The following is a 27,861-nucleotide window of genomic DNA, read 5'->3' as shown; positions in this document are numbered from 1 at the left end:
ACCTTATCTGAAACTGTAATTCCCTCAGCCCTTTTGCCTGCTCTTCGTTCATTTGGTTCCCCATAATCCCAAGAGGTGGCATCAACGGCTTTAGCCATGATGACAACCTGACCTCTATCTTGAATTGCTCCTATTAACCTGTTGACTTTCACCTTTGACCTTTGAAACCTGCTGCCTTAGCAACACAATCCTCCATCTGTCCCGTACACCCCCCCCCCGTTCCCCCCACTCCCCCCTGCCCTGTCCCCCCATCCCACCCCCTCCCCCCCATCCCACCACCCCCCCCCTCCCCGCTCCCCGCCCCCCATCCGTGGCGTTGCCACTTCCGCAGGTGAGCCCGGGCCCCGCCCCGTCCACGTCGGGGGGCAGCACCCCACACCGGTCCCGGCGGCAGTTGCCGCGCACGCCGGCGACGCCGAGGCCCACGCTCACGTATACGCACAGCGGGCAGGACGCGCCCTCGCCGGGCTCGCAGCACCCGCACGGCGCGCCGCTCAGGGCGCACCGCACGCGCGCGGGCCCCGCCGCCGCCGCCACCGCCCGCGGCGGCCAGTGCGCGGCGGGGCGGAAGCGGCACAACCACGTTTCCCCGCCGGCAAGGATCGCCGCGTCCCACGCGAACTCGACGTCCCCGCGCGGCGGCGGCAGCGCGGCCGTGACACCGGTCTCCTCGGCGCAGGAGGACGGCTCCATGGTGTCGGCCGTGTCGCACCAGGAGCGCGCACCCTCCGACCGCTCCGGGCTCACGAACCGGCGCTACGTGTCGGAATCCCAGCTGAGCTGCAACTACAGCGATGCGGAGAGCCACGAGAGATACGGCTAGCGCTGAGCCCCGACTCCAAAAGCCATAGCCATGTCCCCCACCGCTGTCAATGCAGAGTGTTTGTTTCGCAGCCCGTGCCTGTCAGCATTAACCTGGATTTTTCAACAGCAAAAAAGGGCCTCATCCTACTGTGACCTCGTGATCACTAACCATATCCCTAAATTGTAGCCATAGTCTAATTCTCAATCTGAACCCCATCCTCCTCAGGCACACATTCTCAGATCCAAATTGTAGCACAAAGCCATTTTCTATATCGTAATGCAGAGCTCTCCTTTACAGTGTTAAAATTTTAGAAAATATATCGGCCTCCCGTAAGATGAAGTTATGAAATTGAAGTAATATTTGCAACAGCCGACGGCAATGGTGGCTGTGAAATCCTTCATCGCATCCATCGTTTTGTTTTGCCACCGGCACTGAAAACGCTGTCTTCGCGATGCTCAAAGAGCCTCCCTGAGGCCCGAGGCGCGGCGATCGCGCTCAGGATGCACCGTCGTCCCCGCCGCTCTGGATCCACCGTCCACGTAAACAAAACGCGTGGCAAGAGACACGCCTGCAAAGCCATCCCTGACGAAAGCGGCTGTCGCCCGGCGCGTTCAGGACCTCGCTTGGTGAGACACCGACGAGAGCGCGCGGCGCAATGCATGTTGCACTATAACCACTAAATCGACGGCGCGCCACGGACGGGCGCGGGGACGGCCGTTCGCCCATCCCCCGCCCCCCCGCCCCCCCCCCCTCCCTCGACGGCCCCGGCGACGCGGAGCTGCTCTAGCGCCCTGTTGTCCCGCACACGGATTTCACAGTGAGCGCGCTCGCCAACGCAAACGCTCATTTTCCAAGTGTGGCTTATGGTCAGGTGACACGACTGCAAGTAGCAAGGCAGCAACAACACAAAAGCTTTCCAACGTGACGGGATGTCCCCTGAGAGCCATGCGGTTGGTTTCACTGCATCGCGGGTCTACTCAGCGCTTGCGTTCGCTGCCACTCCTCAACCCCATGGCCAGCGGCTTTTTGCGAGGCACGTGGCACACATTAGCACCTCTTCAGAAAGCCCCCTGGATGTTGGCACATTCTTGGTGAACTCCCCTCCACAAGGCATAGGGCTCAAGTTGGCCTTCCAGTGGTCATTGCACTAAAATGCAACCACGTGTGCTTTTAATAAATCACCCAATTCGTATGCATGTACAGAGAGATCTAAAAGCATGGGAAATGTGTGTTTATGTCTCTCTCACTCTCTGTGCAGACCTTGTTTTGATTGATGGGAATATCACTTGGGAAGGGACGGGGCTTATGTGTTATCACAGTGGCATTCGGTCTCTGCTTCTGTGCTGCCTAAAGTGCGCAAATAATGAGCGGCTCGGACGCGCAAAAGTATAAAATGTCAACCGAAGTGCAGCTATGCTCACAGCCTGAAAACTGACGGACGTAAGTGTGTTGTTTTATAATTACCGTGCGTTGTACATACACTGCGTGCCAGTTTCTCAGGGCTTTGCATACAGTTGAAAGTTGTGGTGCATAGGGATTTCGTCACTGTGAATACCTTACGTTAGGTTTCTGTAATCCAAGTAGCGATGGGGATTTTGCCGACAGGTCAGCTGTATTCTGAAGAGTCACTGGATGCACGAGTCCAAGTTGTGGGGGGCATTCCGTCGGGCTACAGACGAAGGAATAAAAGCGATGAAACTCGCGGATTAGCACCAAACTACGGTGGGTTTTTTGCCGCGTTAACTCGAGAAGTTACTGGAAGCTGTTGGGGGGGGGTGGGTTAGGGTGGATCCAAGTATATCCTAGTCTGGTACATTCCGAAGAACACAATCATTCCAGAGGACACAACGCACAGACAACTTAGAGGTGTTTAAACGAATGTCACGATTCCCGCCACTTGTGTTCCCCGAGCACAGTTAGAAGAGTTAATCGTCATTCCCCGACCGCTGTGTTCATCGTGAAGTGAAAACTCGGTAGATTAACTGTGGAAAACAGCTCCTCCTGCACCTGGTGACGTCCGTGTCGTGGTGGATTGTTGCACACCCCCGCCTCCCCCTCCACCCACACCCCCCACACACGACACACCATCCACCTCCCCACCTGATCATTTCCGCACCGTTACTTTTCTAACTCGATCATTACGGCCTTAAAACTCCACCTGTGTGTCAACGATGTTGATATCAAACCAAATTTAGTGTCGATCTGATTAAAAATGCCAAAGTTAAAAAAGTGGGAGAGGCGCGTACACTTCGCACGCACGCACGACGCTCGCCACTAAACACACGACGGAGCCCCTCCTTCGCAAGCGAAGGCCAGACCCACGTTCCTGGCTTCACCTTCACGGCGTTGTGACGTACAATCCCAGAGGACATTTACTTTGACGCTGACGAGGAAGTGAACTATGAAGCACAATGAGTCGACGAAACTATGTTTACGAAGTAGCAAATAAGAGGTAGAGAGTCTGCACCCTTTAGCGCAATGCAGTGGTGTTCTCTCGAATGGGGGACGGCCCCTGGTCAATTCATTTTGTTGGTGGCGTCACAGTGATACTGCCGCTGTTTGCGCAGTCAACGATTGTGGTTTTCAGGGCTAGCCCAAAGGTGGTGGGGGGGGAAAGAGGCAATTTTGCCCGGGACCTCACAAAAGAGGGTTCCACAACGGGGCTGTTGTTTTCTTTTTGGTTGCTAATGAATGGATAAGACGGCTACCCACGTGGCATTCTGCCTCGGGCCTCCAGCCCAAAGGCTCGTTGCGACCTCTGGGCCGCCCGATTGTTGTACTTGCTGCGGGAATTGGGTGCGACGCCACCGCCACAAGCTTGTCCGCCCCAATTAAAGCACTGCTTCTGAGGGTGGGTTGTTTATAGATTGATTAAAGCCATGGCTCACAAGCGTCTCACGAATGAACTGTGCCACCGCAGTTTAACGGGTAATTAGGCACAGACTGTAGGCAGGCTGGTGGTCTGTGTGGCCGCCTTGAGTGATATAGCGCAGGCTGAGAAAGCTGGCAGCAACTCGTGCACATTTAGGAGTTTGCAGATGAAAAATTTAGGATTTTAAGCAAAATTTCTGATTTGTGCAGATCATTAACACGTTTATACTCTTTGGTTCTTTTGATAAAGTCACGTAGGTACACATAGACATGCCATTAACTTGCTAATCCCCCTAATCTCCCTGTCTAATCTCTCCCTTCAACATAGTGCTAATCTCCCATGAATATTGCTGTGGTGCGCATATGCGACGATTCTCTTATGCGGCGACAGAAGCTCATTTCATGCTAATCTCTCTCCCGAATCTCTCTCTCCCTAATCTCCCCCATTAACACAACTGACGTGCTTGCGTCCGGGGATGGAATTTCTTTCCAGCTCAGACCCCACTTGCTTGCCCATCGCCACATCTATAACCTCTTGTTGTGACAGCTCCCTCGCTGGTTCAGCAGTTCCACTGCTGGATTATTTTCTCCGCCTGAGGACGACCGCTTGTGTTGCGATCGAAACGTCGTAACATTATTTTGTGTTTTATTACATTTTTCTACCTACGTGACTTTACCGAAAGGTACCAAAGAGTATGGATTCCTGCAGTCACGAAAGCTTCAAATCAACATTGACATGTTGTACACGAAAGCGACATTGGTCGATGCCATATGGAAGTGATGTCATGTTTTGTGATGCCACTTTCCTTGTGAATAATCCAAAACAAAGGGGAATTCTAGACCTGCTTTTGATTCACGCGCAGAAATGAGTACAGTCCTGGTATGCATACATTTGTGCGTGGCAGTGCAGGCTCGATTGGCCTTTCAAACTGTTCCATTCACTCCAGTAAACGAGAAAATCGATGACACAAGCTCCACCGCTTCTCCCTGCAGCGTCCGTGGTGCGTTTCAGCCGCTGTGTTGCCCGCTTTAGCATGCGGTGGCAATCGCTTCACACGCGCGCTTACCTCCGGTCGAGTCCAGAGGCACTGCTCTTCACATTTTCTCCGCGGCAGCCCAGCCCTGCCTCCGCTTTCACGTGTGTTTGGTCGTTTTCCAAACGTTGAACGCTTCATTATGAGACCTCCTTTGCCAGTAACAAGATATAGGAATAGGTTTTACCCTTTTAACTGGCACAAAAACTGACACCTTTATTCAAGGCATCATGTTTGCAATAACCACAACACAAGCAGTCAAAATGCAAACAAAAAAGACAACTCTGATAATAATATGCACTGCATATGATATAATGATATAATGATAATAATATGCACTGCATCATGTTTGCAATGACCACAACACAAGCAGTCAAAATGCAAACAAAAAGACTGCACTGCATATTATTATCAGAGTTGTCTTTTTTGTTTGCATTTTGACTGCTTGTGTTGTGGTTATTGCAAACATGATGCCTTGAATAAAGGTGTCAGTTTTTGTGCCAGTTAAAAGGGTAAAACCTATTCCTATATCTTGTTACTGGCAAAGGAGGTCTCATAATGTAAATGCTCACCCCGAGCCCTCAATACTCTGATAGTGCGCTGTTTTTGAGTTGTACGCCTTTTGGCGCCTTCTGGTCCAACACCAATGGAGACTAGGCTCTAAGAAAAGCCGTCTCGGGTGTGGACCAATCAAATTCAAGGACAGTGCATATTATTATCAGAGTTGTCTTTTTTGTTTGCATTTTGACTGCTTGTGTTGTGGTTATTGCAAACATGATGCCTTGAATAAAGGTGTCAGTTTTTGTGCCAGTTAAAAGGGTAAAACCTATTCCTATATCTTGAACGCTTCAGTTAAGGAAAAACGTGATCTGACTAACTCTCACCCGGCCATGAGTCCATTGGGGGCACATACCCTTCCATTTGAACACCACTGCTGTAGAGGGGGTATCCTGGTATTTTAAGTTCAGTATTTTATGTTGGTTATAGTTGCGTATTTTCTTTTTACTTGGGACTCATTTGTGGGGATGTTACATAAGAACACGCCATAAAGTACGTACAGTCTAAATTTTGATTTAAAGCTTTCGTGACTGCAGGGATTAATATTCTTGGTTCTTTCGGTAAAGTCAAGTTCTTTAGCGTCAATATACTAAATGCCTCTGTTGATATGTAAACTCTGACTTTAACATAGCTACTTCCGTGACCAGTTACATGCTAATTCCTCACATTAACATCATGCCAATCTCCCAGTTACATCCTAATTTCTGACTTTAACATCCTGCTAATCTCTCACATTAACACAGCTACTTCAATGCTAAATTCTTCTGTTGATATGTAAACTCCTTTGTCAAGGTGCTCTGCTCCTCCCACCCAGCTTAAAATACGCTGCCAAGCTTAGCAGTGTTCATTGGAGCGCTGTCTTTCCGACAGTTCTGTTTCTTCACCGTGAGGACGGCTACTTGTGTTGTGGCCTGAAACATCGTGAGAATTTTATTGTTTTATATTTTTATTATTTTGTTTCCCTTCTACGTGACTTTACCGAAAGAACCAATATACGTACAGTCTGTTCTCCTGTAATGCGGTAGTTGCGTTCCTGAAGAATGCCACTTTACGGAAATGTCGCGTTATAATAAATAATGTATGTTATATGGTAACGTACAGTCTGCGAGAACACGTAAGTTACGTATTGCAGGCTGAACAAAGGCTGAGTCACGTGGGTAGCATCTAGAAGCATCCAGCAGCATCCCGCCTTGTGTGATGCAACCTCGCACGACGTCGTTCTGTTCACTCAATCGTGTTAGCTCCAATTTGCATCCGCGTGAAAACAAATGTCTTCCCTAATACAGCCATCATCACGTTGCATTCAATTTGCGTCGTGAAGACTACACGCGTTATAGGAGAACAGACTGTATTTCGTAATTGTAATTACGACACGTGAACATGCTATGTATGTATGTATGTTGAACAACTACTCAGGGTAAGTGAACGAGTGTTAACCAGACTGCACAGCCGTTGCTCCGTGTCCTCGACGTTACAATGCCGTCTTCACACACATTGCAGCTAAGGGAGCTGTGTGCCAAATGAGCCCGAGTTTGCATTAAAAGAAAAATGTTAACTGGATGTAAAACCATCCTGTTAAATAGATAACGCAAACTAATCATGTATTATATCGTTTGACGTCGAACTAGGACCCATATCTCAGAGACTTTACCTACAAACATCGGGCAGTTTTAACAGCATTGGTTCAAGCAAGCCTAACTGCTGATGAGACACTGAATGTCCTATAACCGGTGCTGAGCGTTGCTTTGCGTTGAACAAATGCTGTGGATGTGTTGCACTTCCCAGAAGGCCGTGCGGCCGATGGGATGCGTAACATTTATTTAGTATGTGGAGGCACAGGTATGGGAAGGAGGCTGTGTATTGTCTGCTTGGTGATCGCCGTTCCTGCCGCAATGGGCTGTGGACACGGCCGGTCGCAACTGAAGGACGGAGCGCGCTCCGCTCAGGAGGGAGCACGCGCCGCTGACCCCGCGTTCACGCTTCGCGGCAGACGCGCGAGCACGCAGCCCGGCCGATCCACAATCGTGATCGCTGCTGAGATTTCCAGCTGGTTTAGGTTGGCTACCGTATAGTCCAACGTACATAAAACGCGAACAATTTTCAATCGTGCGTATTTAACCCACTTGAACCGGGAGTTGAATTCGTCTCATCATTCAGTTTCAGATGAGTTCACGTCAGATATTTTTAGCTAGACGCACTGCACACTTTTTGCAGGCTCGTCACATTCCCCCGGATCGCAAATCAATATTTGCCAATTGCTTTCGTTCGTAGTTCTTGTCAGACGCAGAGTGAGTTACTCTGCCTCAAGAGCCAATTTGCATCCCTTCTCAACGAGTGGTTATCCTTGAACAGAATTGATTTGTTTTTTTTATATCAACAAGAACAATCAGAGTTGTAATACAGGAATGTATACATAATTTGGAAACTTTAATGACCGTGATTCTAAATCAATACGTGGACAATACACCTCCATCAGATATCTTTCCCTCCACATCAAAAATATAATCTATTTTTCTACACATCCCATCAGCCTCACGACCTTCTGGTACAGTATAATATTGTTTGCGCCATAAGTTTAATACTCTAAGCAAACTCTGGACCGGTTTCGACAATCGGTGTCTCAAATTATAGATTTGTACTTGCTCATTGTAAAAACGTTTTTACTTCAGATTCATGACCACAGGATGGCAACCTCCACCGAACAGCAGCACGCAGCTTTACCGAAGTTGAGCTGCTTAGATTCGAACACCTACGGGAGCAAGCATCTGCATTGCAGCCTGGTGTAAACGGCACCGTGGTTAGTAGGGTTGTCACCTGACCCCGGTGTGTCCCTGAGCACGGATGCCATGACCCGGACAGTGACCCAGACTTATCCTGGCCACGGCATCCCTGTTCACGGTGCAGACATTTATTACCACCGTTGTTAAACTTTAGTGACTGCACATTTTGTGATGTGTCTGGGTTCGCTCTGTGGAAACGGTGGCAGCCTTACATTGGTGGTGGACGTCGGGCCTGCAGCGCGATGCCCAAGGAGTACAGGGCATCCATTCCAGTCGTGAGTGTAACCTCCTGAGGGCACCGAGCATCCGCTTGCGGATGGTGTTGCGAGTTCAACGTTTGCGTACGTTCCCGTGTGACATCCACTCGGCTGAATTTTCCTCCCGCCAGTTCAAACTTCCAATGCTTGTGCATAGTGGTGTAAATGGGCCGGTATATGACGGTACGCACGTATCGGCACTGCTCAGAACACCAGACACGCGTGTATCACCGGAACGTTATGCCAGAGGGGTGAGCTGGCAGGGAGCACGGTGGGCTGCGGCAGGACGAATATCCGGCGTCGTTCCGGCACATCCACATTTACATAACCCATGAATTCCAGAGTGTTTTGTTGACGTAAAGAACCATTATTTACCGTGATCGTCCCAGCATTTACAATTGAATGTCTGGCCTAAGCACGACAACCAAATATAGGATGTGGTAAAAGTTCTTTCATTCCATTCCCACGAACACACATTCAACGACCAAATACGGAAGGAAAACAAGAGACTTGTAAGTGCTTTGTTTAACACGTAAGCTTTCACGACCAATATCCATAATATAGGTTTGTTTGGGGTTAGATCGCATAAATATAAATGTAAGGGTTGCCACGTAAACAGAACGTGGCCAATTCGTTACTAGTACAGCACACCGGTGTGTTGGAGAGCAAATCCACAACATTTACAATTTGAGTACGACGTTTCGCCAGTAATTACAACCAGCGTCATCAGGCAGGCAGGCAGGCAGCCAGATTTGTGAGTGCTTTGGTCCACGTGGCATCGCCGTGATCACGCGGCATTTCGGGGGTGCAGCCGACTTCTGATGACATAGGCTGTATAAGCCAGTAGTACAACCAATGGGCCGTTTAATGAGGACGTGTTGCTTCTTCTCAGGCATCACTGCATCGTTCCTGATCTTGCGTTCGTAGTTTGTCGGTGACATCCTTATGCTTTTTTCCTCCGAGTCAATGTACGGTAGACGTTATTTATTTATTGTAACGAGCGTTTCGCGTTGTAAGGAACTTCTTATGAATGTCATTTCTGCGGCCTGGCACACGAGTAAGAGAGAGACGGGCAGTCGGTGTGTTCGGCGCGAGAGCGGGGGATGGTGATGCTCTCGTGGAAAGGCTTCTCGCGCGATCAATCGGCGGCGGAGCAGGTGGGTGCTGCCTGTCTGTCCGAATCCCAAACTCCTCGTCACATGCGGGTGAGTGACAAGGAAGTCACCTCCTCACATGCGGCCAGCCCAGCATCACGCCACGGCCCTCCCAATCTGCAGGTTCGTTTGGATTTAAAAAAAAGAAAAGAAAATCATGGTTATTGAGCACAGTCAACAAACGGCCCCGACGCATCAAGCGTCCAGAAACAAACAGCACTAAGATCAAGTTCTCGATAGGTAATAGTTCACGCGTTTCTGGAATTGAGCGGAAGGTCATTATGAGAGAGCTGTGTGGGCAGAAGAGACGATTCCACAGTGGAGCGGTGCGAGCGAAGAAGCCGAGAGAGGGGTGAGGTGAGCTGCCGTACTGTGGGTGAAATCAGTGCGGTTGGCACGAGAACATGAGTCTGGATGATGGGATTTCTCTTCCTTTACGCACTTGGGGGTAGTGCTTCTCATGAATAAAAAGCCGTGTTGCGTGGGAGTCGCTTAACATCAGACACCCAAAAGCATGAGCCGTAATTAAAATTTGCCTCTATGTAAACATTTGCCAAGAGCTGTCGTGCATATACACCGATTTTAAAATCGGTGTAATTTTCACCTTACATCCCGAGTGTAAAAAATAGTAACACTTTTTGACACACTGGTAATGAAGAACGTGTCATGAGTTCCATTTTGGGAGTTATTTTGTAAGCAGTACGCCCATTGCGGTCCCTACCCATTCGCCACGGTTGGCTATGTACGGTGCGAAAGAAGTTCAACACACTAGTCTGGTTTAAATTCACTCTCGTCTGATGCAGCTGCCGCTGATGTCTGTTTCCCACTGTGGAGCCAAATCGGTGGTGAAGTGATCAGTGGCATGGACAGCCATCGCACGCTGTGGTCCTCACTCGGAGACACCGACCCATTGTAATTGGAGGAATGTGGAATTTACGCCACTCGCATTTCACATTTCAATTGTACAATTTTTAATAATAATAGTAAATGTTTATCCAGGAAGGTCACACCGAGTCCGATGACTCATTTTCCAGGAGGGTCCTGCTGCATTGGGTTTTTTAGTGTGAGATGTTTTCAGGCATTGTGTGAGGAGTGTTTTGTATACAACGTGGGAGGGATTCCCACGAGTCTGAGGGGCGCTGTGTAACAGAAAATGAATCCACGATAGAATGAATGATACATTATGTTTATGTGAAGAAATCCAATCAACGCCCAGGGGCGGCCTAATATGGGCGTTTTCGATCCACACCGTCTCTTTAAATCCAGAACTCATGTGACAGGAATCACTTTAACGATTTAAAAATATATTCTAGATATCACAGCTATGTGTTTGAGCATGGATCAAGCATGGATCGAGCTTTGTATCTTTAACAATTGGTCGATTCCTGTTGAATCGAGCATTGGATCGTAAAAAATATGTCGATTCCCGTTCCTTATACAGGCAAAGCCACGCCTGATGACTCCATATATGGGCCTAAAACATTAACATGATTTATCAACCATTCTGTCGCGTATTCATTTTATCCTGTTTACAGCGCAATCACAGTCCAGCACTGCAGCGACGCGTTGAAGGTAGTGCTGCTGCTACGTCGTCTCTGCCTGGAGTGCTGGCATAGACACACCGTAGACTATTTATGCTTATGTTTATACATGTGTATTTATGGGTATATCACTTTGAATTTAGTTTTTATCTTTGTACGTGATTGTGTATATACCGTGCATGCATGTGCGTTTGCATTTTACAAGGCTGCAGCTAGCTTTGATTCTAATGAGCCAACATTCTCCCCCCCCTCCTCACCACTTGGGTTGGTGAGATTGCTCGTGTAGTTGGCAAAGCGAACATAATGCAGTGCAGTACTTTTTGTTTTAAAGCAGTTACGCGTGAACGCCCATCGACAGCAAACGGTCTGCGGGCGAGATCGGCTACGTGTACTGCGTGTCGTGTTATTTGTGCGTGAGCGAACGTTTGTGACGTGTTGCCGTGGATCCGTTGCTCTGGCACGTGCTCTGGCACGTGCTCTGGCACGTGCTCTGGCACGTGCTCTGGCACGTGCTCTGGCACGTGCTCTGGCACGTGCTCTGGCACGTGCTCTGGCACGTGCTCTTGTCTGCTACTTGTCCTCGTGTCCAGGCGTGTTGTCTGTGTCCAGGCGCGTTGGCTGTGCAGGATTCTAGCGGACAGGTGAACATAAATCATGATCAACTTGCTGCAGATTATCTAAGTCCTACCAAGAATCCGAATTTTTACGTAGACTGAGGTGAGAAATCCGATGAGCTATGAAGCTCTTTCACAGATGTCCATTAGTAGGGGCACGGGGGTCAAAGTAACAACAACAAACAATTCAAAACCCGATAGGAGTGCAAAGTATATGAAAGGTAAGCAAGTAAATTATAAATAAATAACGTTTACAGGTACAAATCACAAAAGAACGTAAATTCGGGACGACTTTTCAACAATAAATGCAAACTTGGGCAAGGCAGCAATGTCACCGTGGGAGTTTGCGGTATCTCTCTCCCCATGGTCGCGTGGATTTTTCTCTGGGTCCTCCGGGGTTTCTCTCCACATTTAGAATCAACGTCACGCGTTTAAGAGTCCAGTAGTCTCTCGATTTTCTAAGCCAATGACGGGAGGACGGCCGCGGATAATTCACAATCACGGATAATCCAAACCTATACATTTTCTGCGGATCTCTATGCCAAAAGCCACTAATATAGGTATAAGTTATGTTTAAGTTCGGAACATTTAGTTTGTTTAATGATCCTTATCGATTTAGAACGAATACTAACGATCGATCAGTCGATGTGCATGCTCAGTGATAAGAACACTTTCCTGCTGCCTTCCAGCAGAAGACTGCGCCCACTAAGTTGATAGCAGCAGAACCACGCCACTCAATAATTTAAACCCCGCCCACTGAGGTAAATATACGGCAACTACTGTACTGTAGAGGCAATCACGTAGATTTCGGATTAACTGGAGCACATATTTGTTCGGTTTAAGCACGTGACTTGTAATAAACATTTCCAAGAATAACAATGTATAACTGTTTTTAGAGTATTAATTTCAGCTTAAGAGAAAATCCATGAGTTATTAAATAATGTAAATGTCAGGTGCGCGGTTAATCCGAAAATATGATAAACCACACACGAATAATTTGGCTGCTATAAATTTCCACGCGGTAAGCCACTTCGTTGAGCGATCATTTGTGGCCAGGTTGCTCTTGAAAAAGAGCTACATAGCTCAGTGGGCCTTACTTGGTAAAATAAAAATGAGTTTTGTGTATGGCTATGGTGAACTTTTTGTTGTGGTTTTGTAACCAAAGAACAATGTCAACATTTTACAATCGGTGGTTTTCATTCGGCAAACCACAGATATCTGCTCAAGTCACAAAGACAATTCAGATTGAAGGTGGGGGAGGGGGACAATTGTAACGTTTGGTCTTTACGAACGCAATGCAGGCAGTAACGGGGAATCATGTTAATGACAATTGAAACCAGCGTTTGGGAAATGGGTGACGTGCAATCAACATTCATGACAAATCCAGCAGTGGAGTCGGTAAACAAAGTAAAATGGGAGCTACCACTTCTGATGTGGGTAATTGGGATGTACCATGGGTTAGTCTACCTAAGGAGTGAATTTCAGATTGAAACGCGTGAGATTTATGTTATTTTGACGAACATTTTTGGATCGTTTACACGATGTCGCTTTGTGCTCACACAAGTGTCATCTCCGGACGCCACGCGGCATAATTGTTGGCAGGAAAACAGCGCAGGCGATGTAATATTAGTCACGTCACTTGGCTTTTTGGAATAACCCGAAATATTTTTCTTAGATACCGTCCGAAAATCCTATCTTGTCTTGATTTTTGTGTTTTTTTTATTAATATGAATATTGGAACCACATCTCGAGTTTTCACATTTTTGTTTTGATCACAGTGCCGCTCGACTATTTCATCCAGGATGAAAACACTTTTACAACATTAGGATAATTGGCCGATACCAGTAACATTGTGTATTATTGTGGGAGAAAACCAATGAAGAACGGGGAGAGAAAACATTTCAAATCTACACACAAAGCCACACCCATGTTGGAAATCATACTAGGGCACTTCTTGCTGTGAAGTGTGAGTTTTAGCACTTCGCCACCCTGCCTCTTGTAAGTATAAATGTGGCCAAATTCAAAGGATTTAAGAGATTACAAAAAAAATGGAGCATATCGGAGCGCTTTACTGGCTTCCACTTTGCCTGTACGTCATCAGCAGCACCGAGAGAGTTTACACAAAGTGATTGGATGGCACTGCAGAGGGACTTCCCAGAGCCGCACGTTATTTTCGGTCGGGGCATCAAAAGTGCGTGCTCTGAAGAGAACGCTGAAGACTGTGACGCCACGAATTGAAATCCAGATTGAAAGCGCGTTTCTTTAGAAACTGCTTTTTTCTGTTTAGTTCTTCACCGCACCTCCGATTTAGCACGGTTGGCTACGTACGGTGCGAAAGAAGTTCTCACATAGAAACGTCTGCCCATTTTCCTTCAGGTGCCAGCGCCATCGTGGAAACTGGTTACGTCTAAAATTAACACTGTTCACGTCACAGCTCCCTCTTGCTTCATCAAAAGAGCACAGTGCTTATCGCCTTAATAATTTTGTCTGTCGCCTGATGAGGCTGGTTGTAATTACCAGCGAATCGTCACAGTACTGGAATTGTAAATGTAGTAGTGGGTTTACTTTCCAACACACCCGTGTGCTGTACTAGTAACTAATTGGCACGTTTTGTTTCCGTGACAAACCTTTACTAATTGGCTGTGTCAGGTGGTGGTGGATTTAACGACACATTTAAGGATCTAATCCCAAAAAACACCTATTATGGACAATATTGGTCGCGAAAGCCTCCTGCTACTACTGCTACGACTGCGTGTTAAACTGCTGATCTCCTGTTGCACACAATCTTTGGACAGGCTAAACCCCCCTCACTGTTGAGTCCCTGATACCGTTTAGACGCCCGTTAGTTTCACCTCCATTCAAGCCGTGACTGCCTGCTCCAGGGGCCTTAGGTTACACAAAAACCGGGCTTGTCGGCGGACGACTTCCACGACACTTACAGCCCGAGACGTCTATAATAGAGGTGGTTTTTTTTCAGTTAGATCGCCCAAATAAAAATGTGCCGTTAAACCCGCCATCACCCGACAGCCAATTAGTAAGGTTTGTCACTCCTAGATTTGTAGCTTTCGTGACTGCAAGGATCCATACTCTTTGATTCTATTCGGTAAAGTCACGTAGGTAAAAAAATAAAACAACAAAAATCACGACGTTTCGGCCACAACACAAGTAGCCTTCAGGTGAAGGAACAGAACTGTTGGGACGACAGAGCTTCAATGAACGCTGCTAAGATTCGTAGCGTCTTTTAAGCTGGGTGAGAGAAGTGAGGCACCTTGACAAAGGAGTTTACATATCAAACAGGAGAATTTAGCATTGAAATAGCTGAGGGATTAGCTTGTGACTGGTCACAGAAATAGCTATGTTAAAGTCAAAGTTTACACATTCACAGAGGCACCTAGTACATGGACGCCAAAGGGGCTGCACTACCCAACTATCATACAGTAAACCGATGTGAAAAAACTAAGTCTAAATTACATCAATATAATAAATGTACTCAATATATTCTTCAATAAGCTGAGCTATTAACAGCAACTGGGTATACACTACACTATATACTGAATACCATATAATAAACCAATAAAAAAATAAAATATAAACTACCTCAATGTTGGAGTGAACACAGCCAAGCTCAGACCGCGACCTTTAAGCTGTGTGAGAGGAATCAAGGTGCCTTGACAAAGGAATTAGCATAAAAAAATTAGCATTTAATTGGCGGACTTAGCATGATGAACGGTGTAGAGGGGGCGAACATGTGCAGGTCGGCGAGGGGGGGGGGAGTTTACCTATTATGGTGTGAAAAGGGAATTTTAAGAGCTGCGAAAGTTTGGGGTACCACTACTTGAAAAAATATACTGTACCATTGAAAATTAGTTTAATGTTTGATTCGATTTAGAACATCTTTCCATTGGTTGCTTAATTTGAAACCATCTTCTCGGTTGAAATTGTGTCTGTGTTTGTACATCTGAATTGCCTCGTGAACAAATCTCTGATAAAAACCCGTGGGTTTGCAAATAAGTACATTTATTATATTGATGTAATTTAGACTTAGTTTTTTCACATCGGTTTACTGTATGATAGTTGGGTAGTGCAGCCCCTTTGGCGTCCATGTACTAGGTACCTCTGTGAATGTGTAAACTTTGACTTTAACATAGCTATTTCTGTGACCAGTCACAAGCTAATCCCTCAGCTATTTCAATGCTAAATTCTCCTGTTTGATATGTAAACTCCTTTGTCAAGGTGCCTCACTTCTCTCACCCAGCTTAAAAGACGCGTCGAATCTTAGCAGCGTTTATTGAAGCTCTGTCGTCCCGACAGTTCTGTTCCTTCACCTGAAGAAGGCTACTTGTGTTGTGGCCGAAACGTCGTGATTTTTGTTGTTTTATTTTTTACCTACGTGACTTTATCGAATAGAACCAAAGAGTAAGGTTTGTCACGTAAACAGAACGTGGCCAATTCGTGACAAGTACAGCAGCATACCGGTTGTGTGTTGGAGAAGAATTCCACGACACAGCCCCGAGATGTTTGATTCCATCTCCGCTTTGTTTTCCACTCTCCAAGGGGTTTGCGCATTCGTGAATGTGAAGCCACCAACGTCAATGCTGCAGTTACCGTCGGCTTCAGTTGGTTACCGCGTGGATATTTATTGTGAGAATTATATTTTTTTGTCAAACTCTTCTTATTTAAGAGTATTCATTTATGTTATGTATACAATTTTGTTTGTGTCAAGTTTGCACAGTTTGTATTTGCACTAATTGTGTGCACTTATTTTGTTTACGCTGCTTACACACACACACACGTGTATTGTATACATGTCAGTATTTCCTCCCAACGGGTGTCGTCACACCATTCCTGCCACGCAAGAGATGTTAACATGTTAACCTCATGTTGACAGGATCTCAATTCATTTTAAATGTAGGACGATGCTTCTGACAATGGCGGCGACGATGATGAATATGATACGGATCCTGGGAAAGCCTCTGCAATGAGTTCTAAGACTCATTTTTAAAGATGATTAGGTAGTACCCAGAAGAATATATGATTAGGGGGCGGGGGGGGAGCTAAGACTCAAACATTCTCACAGATGGATGCAGGAATCCACGTGCTCTGCTGCTGTCACCTGGCCATCTTAACGTGATCCACCATCCCATACCTCCTCGGGGATGGATTATATACTCCGTCCAGACACCGTGCAGACATCGTGCAGATGCCGTGCAGACACCGTACAGACACCGTGCAGATGCCGTGCAGATACCGATTTAACGCTGAGTGGACCTAGGGGAGGCTCGGAAACAGCTCTGAAATCACTCGCCGCTGGTGAATGGCAGGGCCGGTGATGAAACTCAAGTTGGCGGCTTCGTAGCGCAGTGCACGAACCCATCGCACCCCTCACATTACCCACGCAAACACCCACGCGCATTCAGACGGCGTACACTCGCATGCGCCGTCCAACGTACACGCGTATACAAAGAATCGCACGTAAACACAGTTCACCACCGTACCCTTATCGACCATCCACATAAATCGGTGGTGCCTGTTCTGGAGCCTCCCCTAGGGCAACTCGGCCTTGAATGGGTGACTGGTGGAGTGTGCGCTTTCGGGGCAAGGGTTGTTGGATCACCGCAGGATAGGGGTTGGTTTGGGCTGTTGCAGTGGAGGATTGCGGATCGTCCGTCGTTGCACCAACAGCAGTGTTGTCATCTTCATCGGTCATCATTCATCCTAAATTATCCTCGCTTGTCAAGCCTGTCTTCATTGGCTAGGCATGAATATTAAAATACAACACATTGCTCTCAAGTAACATTGTTGTTAAAATAACAATGCTTTGGTTTTTTTTTGCGAATGCAGTCGATTTCAAGACTGTGGAGTACCATTTGAGTGGGAATTATTAAAAGAGTTGAATTACATCCGTTGATTTAAAAATGGACTCTGTTGCGTCCCTTGGATGAATACGCAAACCCTTGTTACGGGAGAGGGACGCATTCACAGCCACACACAGTTTGTTGGAGAGACACGGAATGTTTATCAAACACGTAAGTCTTAGGCCTGGCTCTATGAGAACGCCATTCGACGAACAACTCTGTAAGGGGCATTACACATTGCCTATGAGTATTCTCCATCGGGGTGAATGGGTGGCTACGTGTGATGTGAACTGTCCATCGTTTCAAGAGCGAGAATATTTTACTGTCGAAGTTGGCTCATTGGTGAGCATCATGGACCGGAGGCTGTCCCGCTGTTTTTAATTAAGATGTACAATTGCACGGTTATTATTTTTCTACATTATGAATCTTAACTCCCGCCACTTGATGTAAACCCCATCTAATACTAATTGAAGCGCAAAATATCCTCACCACAATGTCATCATTCATTGTAGATTCGGGTTCGCGGAGAAAATTTGGACCGGTTGTTTTTTTGAATATGTATTTAAAAAAATCAAATGTCTTTTGGACGAGGTTTTCGTGAAGTGCAACGGCATTTGTTTTTAAGAGATAGAGAGAGAGCGGCCACGTTGGTGTTGGCACAGAATGCCTTGGGCAACACCCGCTGGTGAGGGATCGCCCCCTTGGACCTCTCGCGAATTGGGTGGCACGCATCGCACCGATGATTTCGTCCAGTTGCCCGCCGCGACGGAAAACACGAGCGGCCCGCGCTGTCGCCAAAAAACACATCTTGGCGACAGTGGTGGGTGCTGGGGGTCCCTCGCCAGTGCTTCAATTGGGATCCTTAGCGTAGTACCCCCCCCCCCCCCCCGTGGCTTCATTGAAATGCGTGCTTCAGGGCACTTGAGAGTTTTGCCATTTTTTTACGTGCTTTTTTATACGGACTGTAACCAAGCGTTAGTTTCTCCGAACATTAAGGCCCAAACTGAGACTGGCTTTTCCAGCTTGTTTTATGAATATGTCTTTTAAAAAAAAACTGGGTTTTGGGAGGGAGGGGGGGGAGGGTGGAGAATACATTTTTGTAAGTGCACGAGACACATTTTGCTGTTGTTTTATAATTTGTTAAATCACAAGATATCTGTAAATGGAAGAAGGGGAGGCACAAGCTGGCCAGCGGCTCCCCGTGAACACGTGCGCGCATGCCGTACAGATTGCGTTTGCGTCGGTGCGCCCCGTGGTTCAAACGCTAGCCAACTTGTTACTTTCCTTCCGCGTTCTTTTTTTACGTCCTTTCTTATTTAGTCACCGAAAGGATTGGTGAAAGTTTACACCTGCAGCGTTATTGGGTACGAATTTTCAACAGCGGCAGCCGCGTGGTGGTGGTGTCGGCTCTGGAGGCCCGCGCCCTCGTGTGAACATCGCGACAAATCGGAAACTTTCTCATTTTGCTGCAACAAAAAAGTAAATTTTAATCAATTCATTTCACGATTTAGATGCTTTGAAAAATATTACAATTCAAAGTACCGATTTTGTTTTTTTTTATATGCATGGATTGAAAATCGCATGTATGTTAGACTTCTTATGAGAAACAATAAACAAAATACAATATAACCGTCTGTAATTGTGCATTTTAAGTAATATTGTCAATGTGTACGACGGCGATTTGTGAATGTACATCGGGGATACGTTCCTGAAAGGTGCGACGACGAATATCGAAACGACGTCAAAGCGATGTCCAGGGTGAGGTGGTGGAGGCAAGGTCCGAGAGGCGATGCTGTAAGCGACGTCAGTGGAGTTTAGGCGACGCAAATCTGGTAGTAGCGGTGTTAACACTAAAGTGACGACATACTTGCGAAACGATGTTAAGGGCGGCGACGTAAATCGGGGTATTACCGCATTAATTTACTCGCACCGATCGTTAAATCAGGAAACCTATAATCTTCTCGAGGTAAATCATTGCCGTCAGCAGAGGCCCGTGCTTAGAGCAGGATAAATAATGCACCTTGAGGCATGTGTAGTGACTTCGAACACGGACTGTTGAGGGTTTCTCTATTGAAACTTTAACTTCACTTAAGAACCCGGCGCCGCGAGACAGCGGCGACGTGGAGACGGTGACGACGAGAAGAGAGTGACGTCGACAGAAGAGGCAGCAACAACGAGGAGACAGCGACGATGGCCCGAGCCCCAACCAAACAAGCCCCGAACCGCCTCGCCTCGACACAGCCCTTTTTATGCACGGCGTGGCCCTCCTCCCTCCTTGGCCCCCCCTTTGATCTTGAACCCTCTGGCGAATTCCCGAACCTTTCTGGGGCTTGTCCACACACTGTCTTTACACAGGCATTGAGAACTAGGGCAGGTACTGCTGTTCCTTGGCAGCCTTGCTAGGCCCGCTGTGCAGAATTGGCACATTGGCGCACATGTTTATGACAACAGCAATTTCAAAAGATTGGTGAATTGTGATTTGAAATAAGCAAACAATTCCACGGTGTTATTTAAAGTGGTGAACTTTTATATTAGCTATGGTTGGGTTGATAATTTAAGTACAGGATTTCAGCACGATATTTTTTTTTTATCTTTTGCAGTAAAAATTTCCACACGCAAGCCAGAGGAAATTTGCCAAAAATGCAGATTTCACAACAAAAATTCAGAAGTTAAATGGTTATAAGTGTAATAGCCACACTATATTAAGCCACTAGACATTTATGAGGCCATTTCACCATATCATGTACAGGCTTGGTAGCTTTATTGCTGCATTGATTTAGACAGGTTTTTTTTTAGGTGTATGGCAATGTTTCATTTCTTTAGAACTGCTTTTTGTCTTAAGTGTGTTGTTGGTCCATCCCCGGCACCTCTGATTAGCACGGTTTGCTACGTATGGTGCGAAAGAAGTTCTACATACATTCATTTATTTCAATTTGACTTTCAACAATGTCAAATAAAATGTCAGAGGTGCTGCGGCTGGGCTAAAAAAGAATAACATGCCTCCCTGGACTACAATTGTCACCTGTCCAGGTTTGACCTGAACAGAGTGTACGTTGGCAGGAATAGTTGAATTCTGTTACAGTTTTGTGGGAGTCTGCCACCGCTATCGCCTCCTATAGGGAAGCCTTTTGAGAACCAACCCTAACGCGCCGACCGAATTTCCTCCAAAGGCTTTCGTGGGTGCACTGGGCAAAGGGCAGTCGCAGCCAACATTTATCTGGAGTCCAGTCGCGCTCCTTTTTTTAACGTTTATTTTGCCTTCAAGCCACCCGTCGTGTTCCGATTTTACACAGTTGGCCAGTCCGTGGTCATCGGCCAAGGAACGCACTCTGTGCTACACGTTCTCGCTTTTGCACAAACGTTGACTTTGCTCCCTGGAGCTCAGTCCGGACCTTCTAGAACAGGGGTCACCAAACTTTTTTTACAGCGGGCCGGATAACTGATAGAATGACGAGCGCGGGCCGCATAATCATTCTGTTCAATACTTGGGGGCGGGAAAGATGCGTGTTTGTGTGTGTTGCCATGGAAACCATGGTAACGTGTTGCCATGACGTTGCCATGGAAACCATGGTAACGTCAAAGCCGTGGCGGAGCTACCACGAGCCGGGGAAGGACTTGGGATGGCGCGAAATAAACAAACATTACAATAAACAAGAAAATCTAGATACAATAATTTAAAATAGTAAATTTAAGGCACATAGCAGTAAGGAGGTCTCCGCACGCGTGAAGATCCCCTAGTATTCTAAACATAATATTTAAATTGTATCACAACGTCTCGTGTTCCATACGTTTTTATCAACCAAATTCAAGTACCGTCGGCGGGCCTGATGGACTGACGTCGCGGGCCGGGTTCGGCCCGCGGGCCGTAGTTTGGTGACCCCTGTTCTAGAACAAAGTGTTCTTCCTTGCAGAGCCCGCTGACCACTGGCGCCCCCCTGCTGGCCTTTAGTGAGGCCCCTGACGTGCGAACCCCCGACGATACACGAATGTGAAAACACCCCCCCCCCCCCTTTGCAGGCGGTGTGGCGGGCCCTCACATTGATGGTGTCTGATCGGCGAAAGTGGCCCACCTCTGAAAATCCGTGAAGAACACTGCTCTAGAAGGTTCTCTTAAGTTATTCCTCTTGCGTGCGCGCTCTTCGTGATTGGCGCCACGTTGTCTCCTCTGCCATCCAATTCAGGCGCACCTTTCCCCCTCGACAGCAAACTGCAGCCGATCTCCTCTCCAGAACTTACCTCCCTGCTCATCATTCCTTAGCCACTCTGGAAATCTGTGTAAAAAGAGCTTGAGAGCTCATCGGATTTTTTTTCAGGATGAAGAAATATTCTGATTTGGGGTCCGTTACGCAAGCGTTATGGTTCCACCTTGCTGTCAAAGGATAATTGTTTATTTACCAATGATAAACTCTTGCTGCTTTTATGCCGCCATTGTTTGTTGTGACCTTTCCCGTCAGAAATGCTTGAGCAAGATCCATCCATTTTATCTTTTGGCCGGAACTACAGTATTAATAATTTTCATAAATTAAGCGGCTTTTGTAGGGTGGGAGGATAACTGTTTGCATGAGCACGACTCCCCAGATTCAACCTGTGCCTATTCGCCACGACTCCCTGATTGGTGTTTAATGTATTTTCACAGAGCTTGTGAATAGACATTTATTCACCATTCACTGCCCACATGATGCGTCTGTAAGCCTGTTTTTTATTATCGGTGACGAAAATATGTTTCGGTGCCATGCGATAAAAAGTGTACAGATAACCTGTGCATAGGATCACTTGTCCACGCGACGATGGTAAGAAACCATTCCGTAATTCGGGATGAGAAAAAACAATACGGATATGTGGTGCCACGGCCCCATAGCAGCTTACTCGCAGTGCCCCAGGGTGCTATGAGACTGAGGGCCGCATTCCCAAAGGGGCCTTCTTGTGCCAACAACGTGAAGGACTGCTGGGTGGGTCGTTCAAGTCAGAAGACAAAGACCCCCCGTATAGCCTTAACAGACTTGGGGCAAGTGCTGTTAGCGAGCACCTATGAAGACCGGCACACGAGGGGGTGGGTGCCCCGCACCACGCCCAGCCGCCTTTGTCTCCCTAATGGAAATATTTACACTGCACCAGGTACTCATTTGAGGCTGAGTAGACCTAGGGGAGGCCCAGGATCGGTTCAAATAAGTGTCACTGGTATTGACCGTGAATTGACACACGCACACACTGACTACATCCATGGAATAGTCCAAACTTTAGCTGGTCCTCACCCCCAACCCCTTCACCTGGATGTTTATATCCTGACGACTGAGCGAGCGACCTTGCCATGGCTTTCTCGGGTGAGGGAGGAGGAACACTGGGAGTGAGGAAACCGTGACACCCCGAGGTTAAGACAACGGTGAGCCCCACACGAGGCCACCTCCAGGGGGAATCCGAGTCACGTTAAAGTTCAACTATGAGTTATGAACCATGATGCAGTCAATGCGGATACTCAAGCAGACAAAGGTAAAGTGATATTGAGAGTTAATCCTCAATCGACAATAGGCGGTTCACAAATTTACTAGTTCATAGTCGGTGAACTCCGGTCATCCTCGCCGCAGCGGCTTTTGGCTAGCCTGTTATCAAAGACGGTCACCGCATCGCGCGCTTTCAGATGAGCTTCTGCGGCCGTCTGGAAAGCTCTTCTTTCCGATATCAGGAAGCCACTGGAGCTATGCACTTTAAAATCTAGATTGGAAACTAATTTCTTTAGAACTGCTTTGTGTTTCGTTTGTTGTCCTTCCCCCGCACCTCCGATTAGTGCGGTTGGCTACGTACGGTGCTAAAGAAGTTCGACATACATTCATAGTAGGCAAAAGGTATGGGGAAATGCCCGACGTGGTTGCTGTGGAGAGGATACCAGAGGGGGAGATATTACACGTCCCGAAATGTGGACAAGGCTGGAATTGACACAATCAGCGGTGCGGGAGGGAGAGGGGGTATAAGGCGACGACGCAGAGACCACGTTTACTCTCTCCTGCCAAACTCGCCACCGTGCACTTCGCTGCGGTGCGGATAGCCCCCTTCCTCGTTCCCGTCGGAGTGAGACGGAGGACGGGCACCTGTGCAGTGCCAGCTGACTCGTAGCGTCGGGCCACTGCTCCCGTTCAAGGGCAAACGTTTTGAAGGCTCACTCGAAACTGAAACGCATCGGTTTGATTTGTGCACTGGAACGCACGTGTTTGTAATTGTGGACATAAACGATTTAGAAGTTTAGAGAGAGGGAGAGTTTGTCTCTAGAGAGAGAGAGTTTGTTTATGTTTTGCGTTTCTGTGTGGAGGAAATGCCTATGTGGTTGTCTCTGCAGTGGTTGCCAAACGTGGATAGCAATCCACAGGCAAATCGCTAAATAGTTTTTTTCTCATTAGCACAGTTGGCTACGTACAGTATGCAAATACAGGACAAATTATAATAAACACTGACCATCACCCATATATATACAATTCTTCCATTGTCTGTAATTCGTCTATGTGCCACTTTTTACACACCTTATACAAATCCACATTCTCCAAGCTCCGCGGACATGTGTGGTATTGATCGCAAGCCCGTCTGTAGATGTGCAAGCAAAAAAAGAGTTGCTTCGTTTATCCACGAGCTTCCCTTGCCAAGTTACGGGCGCAACAACTAAACACGTGCTTACATGGACTGCACGTGTATTGTAGCTCTCAGAGACACTGTCTTGTTCAGTTATATGTATATTTATTATGAATAAAGTCCGCCGACTCACTGATAACTTAACAAGTAAACACGAGTGACTATACAGAGGCTGGGTAACTTAGGTAACTCTATTCTGAGACAACGTAACTCTAAGCCCTTCAAGACTACAAGGTGCCCACTCCAGGGTGACGAAGACGACCTGCTCCAAGGTGACGACGGCGACGGCAGTGCCCCCACAACAGCAGCCCAGAGCCCCGGTTCACGCCGGCTTTTATCCCCCTCACGACCCGGCCACGCCCCTATTCCCGAACTCTCTCTCACCACACCTGGTCCTGTCTCTCTCCGCCCTCATTACAATTTACGACCGTTGAGTCCCGTGCTTCCCCTCACGTGACCCTGTCAATGCTTGTCCCATCAATCATTATTAGCGACCACTTAGGTCCCACATTACCCTAACGTGATCCTGTCTGCTCCGTTACGTTAATTAGTAACCATGGACACGGGGAGCCATACTGTCCCTACATCACCCCGTACTGTCCTTACACACATGTAAAACCCTCGCAATGCTAACATGCTTATGTGCATGTATAAATGATAAAATGCTGTTCTTTGCTGGCTGTGAGAACCAACGGTCAGCCTAGTAACAGGCGTCTAGCAACGGCCGTCCCTGTACAGAGGGGAGCATCATGAAACACGGTGATTGTATGTGGTGAAAATTAATGATAAGATTGAGTGATTGAATGAGCGAGGAATTAGATAAATGTTACCTTAAAAACGTTGCAAATTTCTTTCACAATGATGGTATGTGGAGGTGGTAAATATAACACCTGTAATTGAAAGCGCTCATGTGCATTGCAAAATCAAATGTGTTGCTGCTGCTGCTCACCAGAACACAGCGTGAACAAATGAGAGCATTCGTACGTACATCCTGGAAGAATGAGAGTGTGAGGTTTGAATTAACTTGAAAAAAGAGTAACCGAATGAGGGAGGAATGAGTAAACACATGAGACATGAGTGAGAATGAGGAACGCAGAAATGAGAGCATGAGTAAATGAATGAAAGGTATGAGATGTTGAGGAAATGAATGAGTCAAGTGATTGAATGAGGCTCAAATGAGAATGAATGAAAGAATTTGAGTGATTGAATGAGGGACGAATAGAGATGGGTCCCCGGTCGAAACCCATGCAATAGGCCAGGGGTCGGAGGCCAAAATCACAAGAAGAGCCATTTTTGATTAAAATTTGGTAAAAACTCGATTTTGCATAAGCCGCAATGCAAGTGGTGAACACGGAGACGGTGGTCCTTAATAAATAACGTGACGAAGCAGTCCTTAAAGAGCCACATGCTGCTCCGGAGTCGCATTCATACCTGTCAACCCAAACGGTTTACCCCGTACTCTTGTACAGGGAAATTGAGTTTTCAGGTCCATACGGCGTACAGCCGTTTCAATACGAGCAAAAAAAGTGTCTATTTGTGTTGATGGGACTTTGTAGGATGAACGTTCAGATTTATAAGGGGTGACCAATAAGGTCTGAATTGGAAGGTAGGGCACGTATAAGGGGTTGACAGGTATGGAGCTTTGTTGCCGACCCCTGGTATAGGCTCTGAACACCACTAGGGTAAATCACAGGGACGAGATCCCGGCTCGCGACAAGCTGCATTTCCAACATAAATAGTCGAGACGCAGAGCAAAGGAACCCTGCCCCTTACGACTCGTGGGTGTAACAGTTGGGGTGCCATGTCACTTGACAGGAGTCAGTTCAAGAAGCCAAACAGGGTCTGGACAGCGAAGAGAGAAGATGTGTGTTAGCACCTCCGATTAGCACGGTTGGCTGCGTACGGTGCAAAGAAGTTCAATATACATAGCTCTGTGAGCTAAGATAAGGACAGAGATAAGTTAAGAGTTAGAAGTTAAGTTTAAAGTGACGATATTTATCGTGTGGTGCCACCGCAGCGAAGCCGCTCCGTCGGGGCCGTGCCCACCACCGTGACGCCGCCACCAACGAGCGACGGGGCCGACACTGCTCGTCCCTCACCACCCCCCACATGAACACACGCATAACCCCCACATACAGCCCCGAGGGGAGGTCACCTGGCCGGCAGGTTTTCACCCAGAAGCTCCTCATGGGATCAAGCTTCACGGTTTCCTGCGACCAGGGAATTGGCCGACCTACCCCGAGGCTAACGCGCAACGCAGCGCCGTGACCTGGTTTGTAGTTACATGGTCACGATGGGGGCTGCTGAGCCACCGCGGATAGAGGGCACCCACACCCAACACGGGTCAGCAGGCAGATAGAGGGTGGGGCAGAATAGCGAGCGGCAGGAAAAACATGGGGGCCGTCCTCTCCGTGTAGGACGTGTGCGCTTGTGCGAAGGGGAAGAAAGCGGACGTCGGAGAAAGCACTAATCCGGTCATCGAAAGAGTGGGAAATCCGAGGCCCCTGATTGGACGGGAGGCCAGGGGGCGGGCAGCGCGGTGCCCTTTGATGTGAGCATGATAAAAGGGGGTGAACCAGGGAGTGAAGGGAGCGGTGTTCTTCAAGGCATCGAGGTCAGTGGAGTGGTCGGCCAGCAGTTCGAATCGTCCATGTGACGAGCCTCCAGCGCAGCCAGGCCGAGTTCTCCACGGAGACGACGTACAGTATCGCCCTTCCACAGCTTCCGGCGCATCAGAGTGGGAGTAAGAGTAAGTAAGGGAGAGGTGAGTTTGGGCTAATCAACCAGAGGGTAGAAAGTGGAGCGACAGGCAGGATAAATTGAGTCCCAGATCACCGAGGGATAGGTTAGTGTCTGCTGACCCACACAAACACGCGGAGTATAGTTGGTTTATTCGCGGGAATAAATCATCAGTAGAGGATAAACTGTGTCGTGTGGTCTTTGTGAGTGCGAAGAGGAGGGTGGAGTGCCTTGTGTTCGCGTGCACGTGTGGCTGTTTACATGGCCTTTAAATCGGCTCAGAGGTGCCTCCTCCAATCGGCGGCGAGCGCGCGGTGGACGCCCCTGCCCTCTGACCCCCGACCCCGAGTCCCTCGCGTGCGATTGGTGTACGGAGCCGGGCAGGTAGCGGCATCGGGTTTGTTGGTGCCTGGGCACGTAGGGCGTGTGTGCGAATGGATCCCGGGGGCTAAGCGCCGGCCGCGGACCATGCCTCGCACAGCAGCGGCAAAGGTTGGAGAGCCAGAGGGTAGCAACCCTCCCCCGTGTGTAGAAGAGGAGAGCCACGGATCGCAAGGGAGTGGGGATTCGGGGAGCAGCGGTCCCGACAATCGTATTGAACATTCTGAGTTGTATTTTTATTGCTACTTTTATATAACAGGATATATTATTTTACTCATTGAAATTGGTCTGCCCATCTGGCTCTTACTTTAAGTTGCGTCCGAGTCTTCACGAGTTAGTCTTAGACCACATTCGGCGGCAGAGTTGATTTCTATTAACCGACGAGCCACTCTGCGGACGAGAAAATATCCGGGAATGGCGTCTTCATGGAAGGAGGAAGGGAATTCGAGTGATGAACCAGCGGCTACAACTCCTCATCAAAACATATACAAACCCACCCAGGGTACCACACATATATAACCGTTATAAAATCGACTAGAACAGCAAAAATCATCTGAGTGGACAGATGCGGAAGCTGTTCGTGAACCGCCAATGTATTTCGATGAGGACCCGTTAGGGACATTTCAAGCAATGAATTAAGCAAAAAGAGAGACTAAA

The 27,861-nt window shown here is 47.7% G+C and overlaps 1 protein-coding gene across 3 annotated transcripts in view; it reads left to right on the top strand.

Annotated features, from left to right (window-relative positions):
- The window catches only part of LOC116938948 (voltage-dependent N-type calcium channel subunit alpha-1B-like), a 217,121-nt gene extending 198,023 nt beyond the window's left edge, over positions 1–19,098 (top strand). For all 3 annotated transcript variants that reach the window (XM_076061005.1, XM_076061006.1, XM_076061007.1), the window contains exon 52: positions 332–19,098. In XM_076061005.1, coding sequence (XP_075917120.1) covers positions 332–823 — 492 coding nt within the window. In that variant the 3' untranslated portion in view covers positions 824–19,098. The remainder of the gene's footprint in view (positions 1–331) is intronic.
- The last annotated feature ends 8,763 nt before the right edge of the window (positions 19,099–27,861 follow it).

Source organism: Petromyzon marinus, chromosome 5, assembly GCF_048934315.1.
Source record: "Petromyzon marinus isolate PM22_M1 ecotype Great Lakes invasive population chromosome 5, UKy_Petmar_22M1.pri1.0, whole genome shotgun sequence".
NCBI lineage: Eukaryota > Metazoa > Chordata > Hyperoartia > Petromyzontiformes > Petromyzontidae > Petromyzon > Petromyzon marinus.
This window is presented reverse-complemented; position numbering and strand designations above follow the sequence as displayed.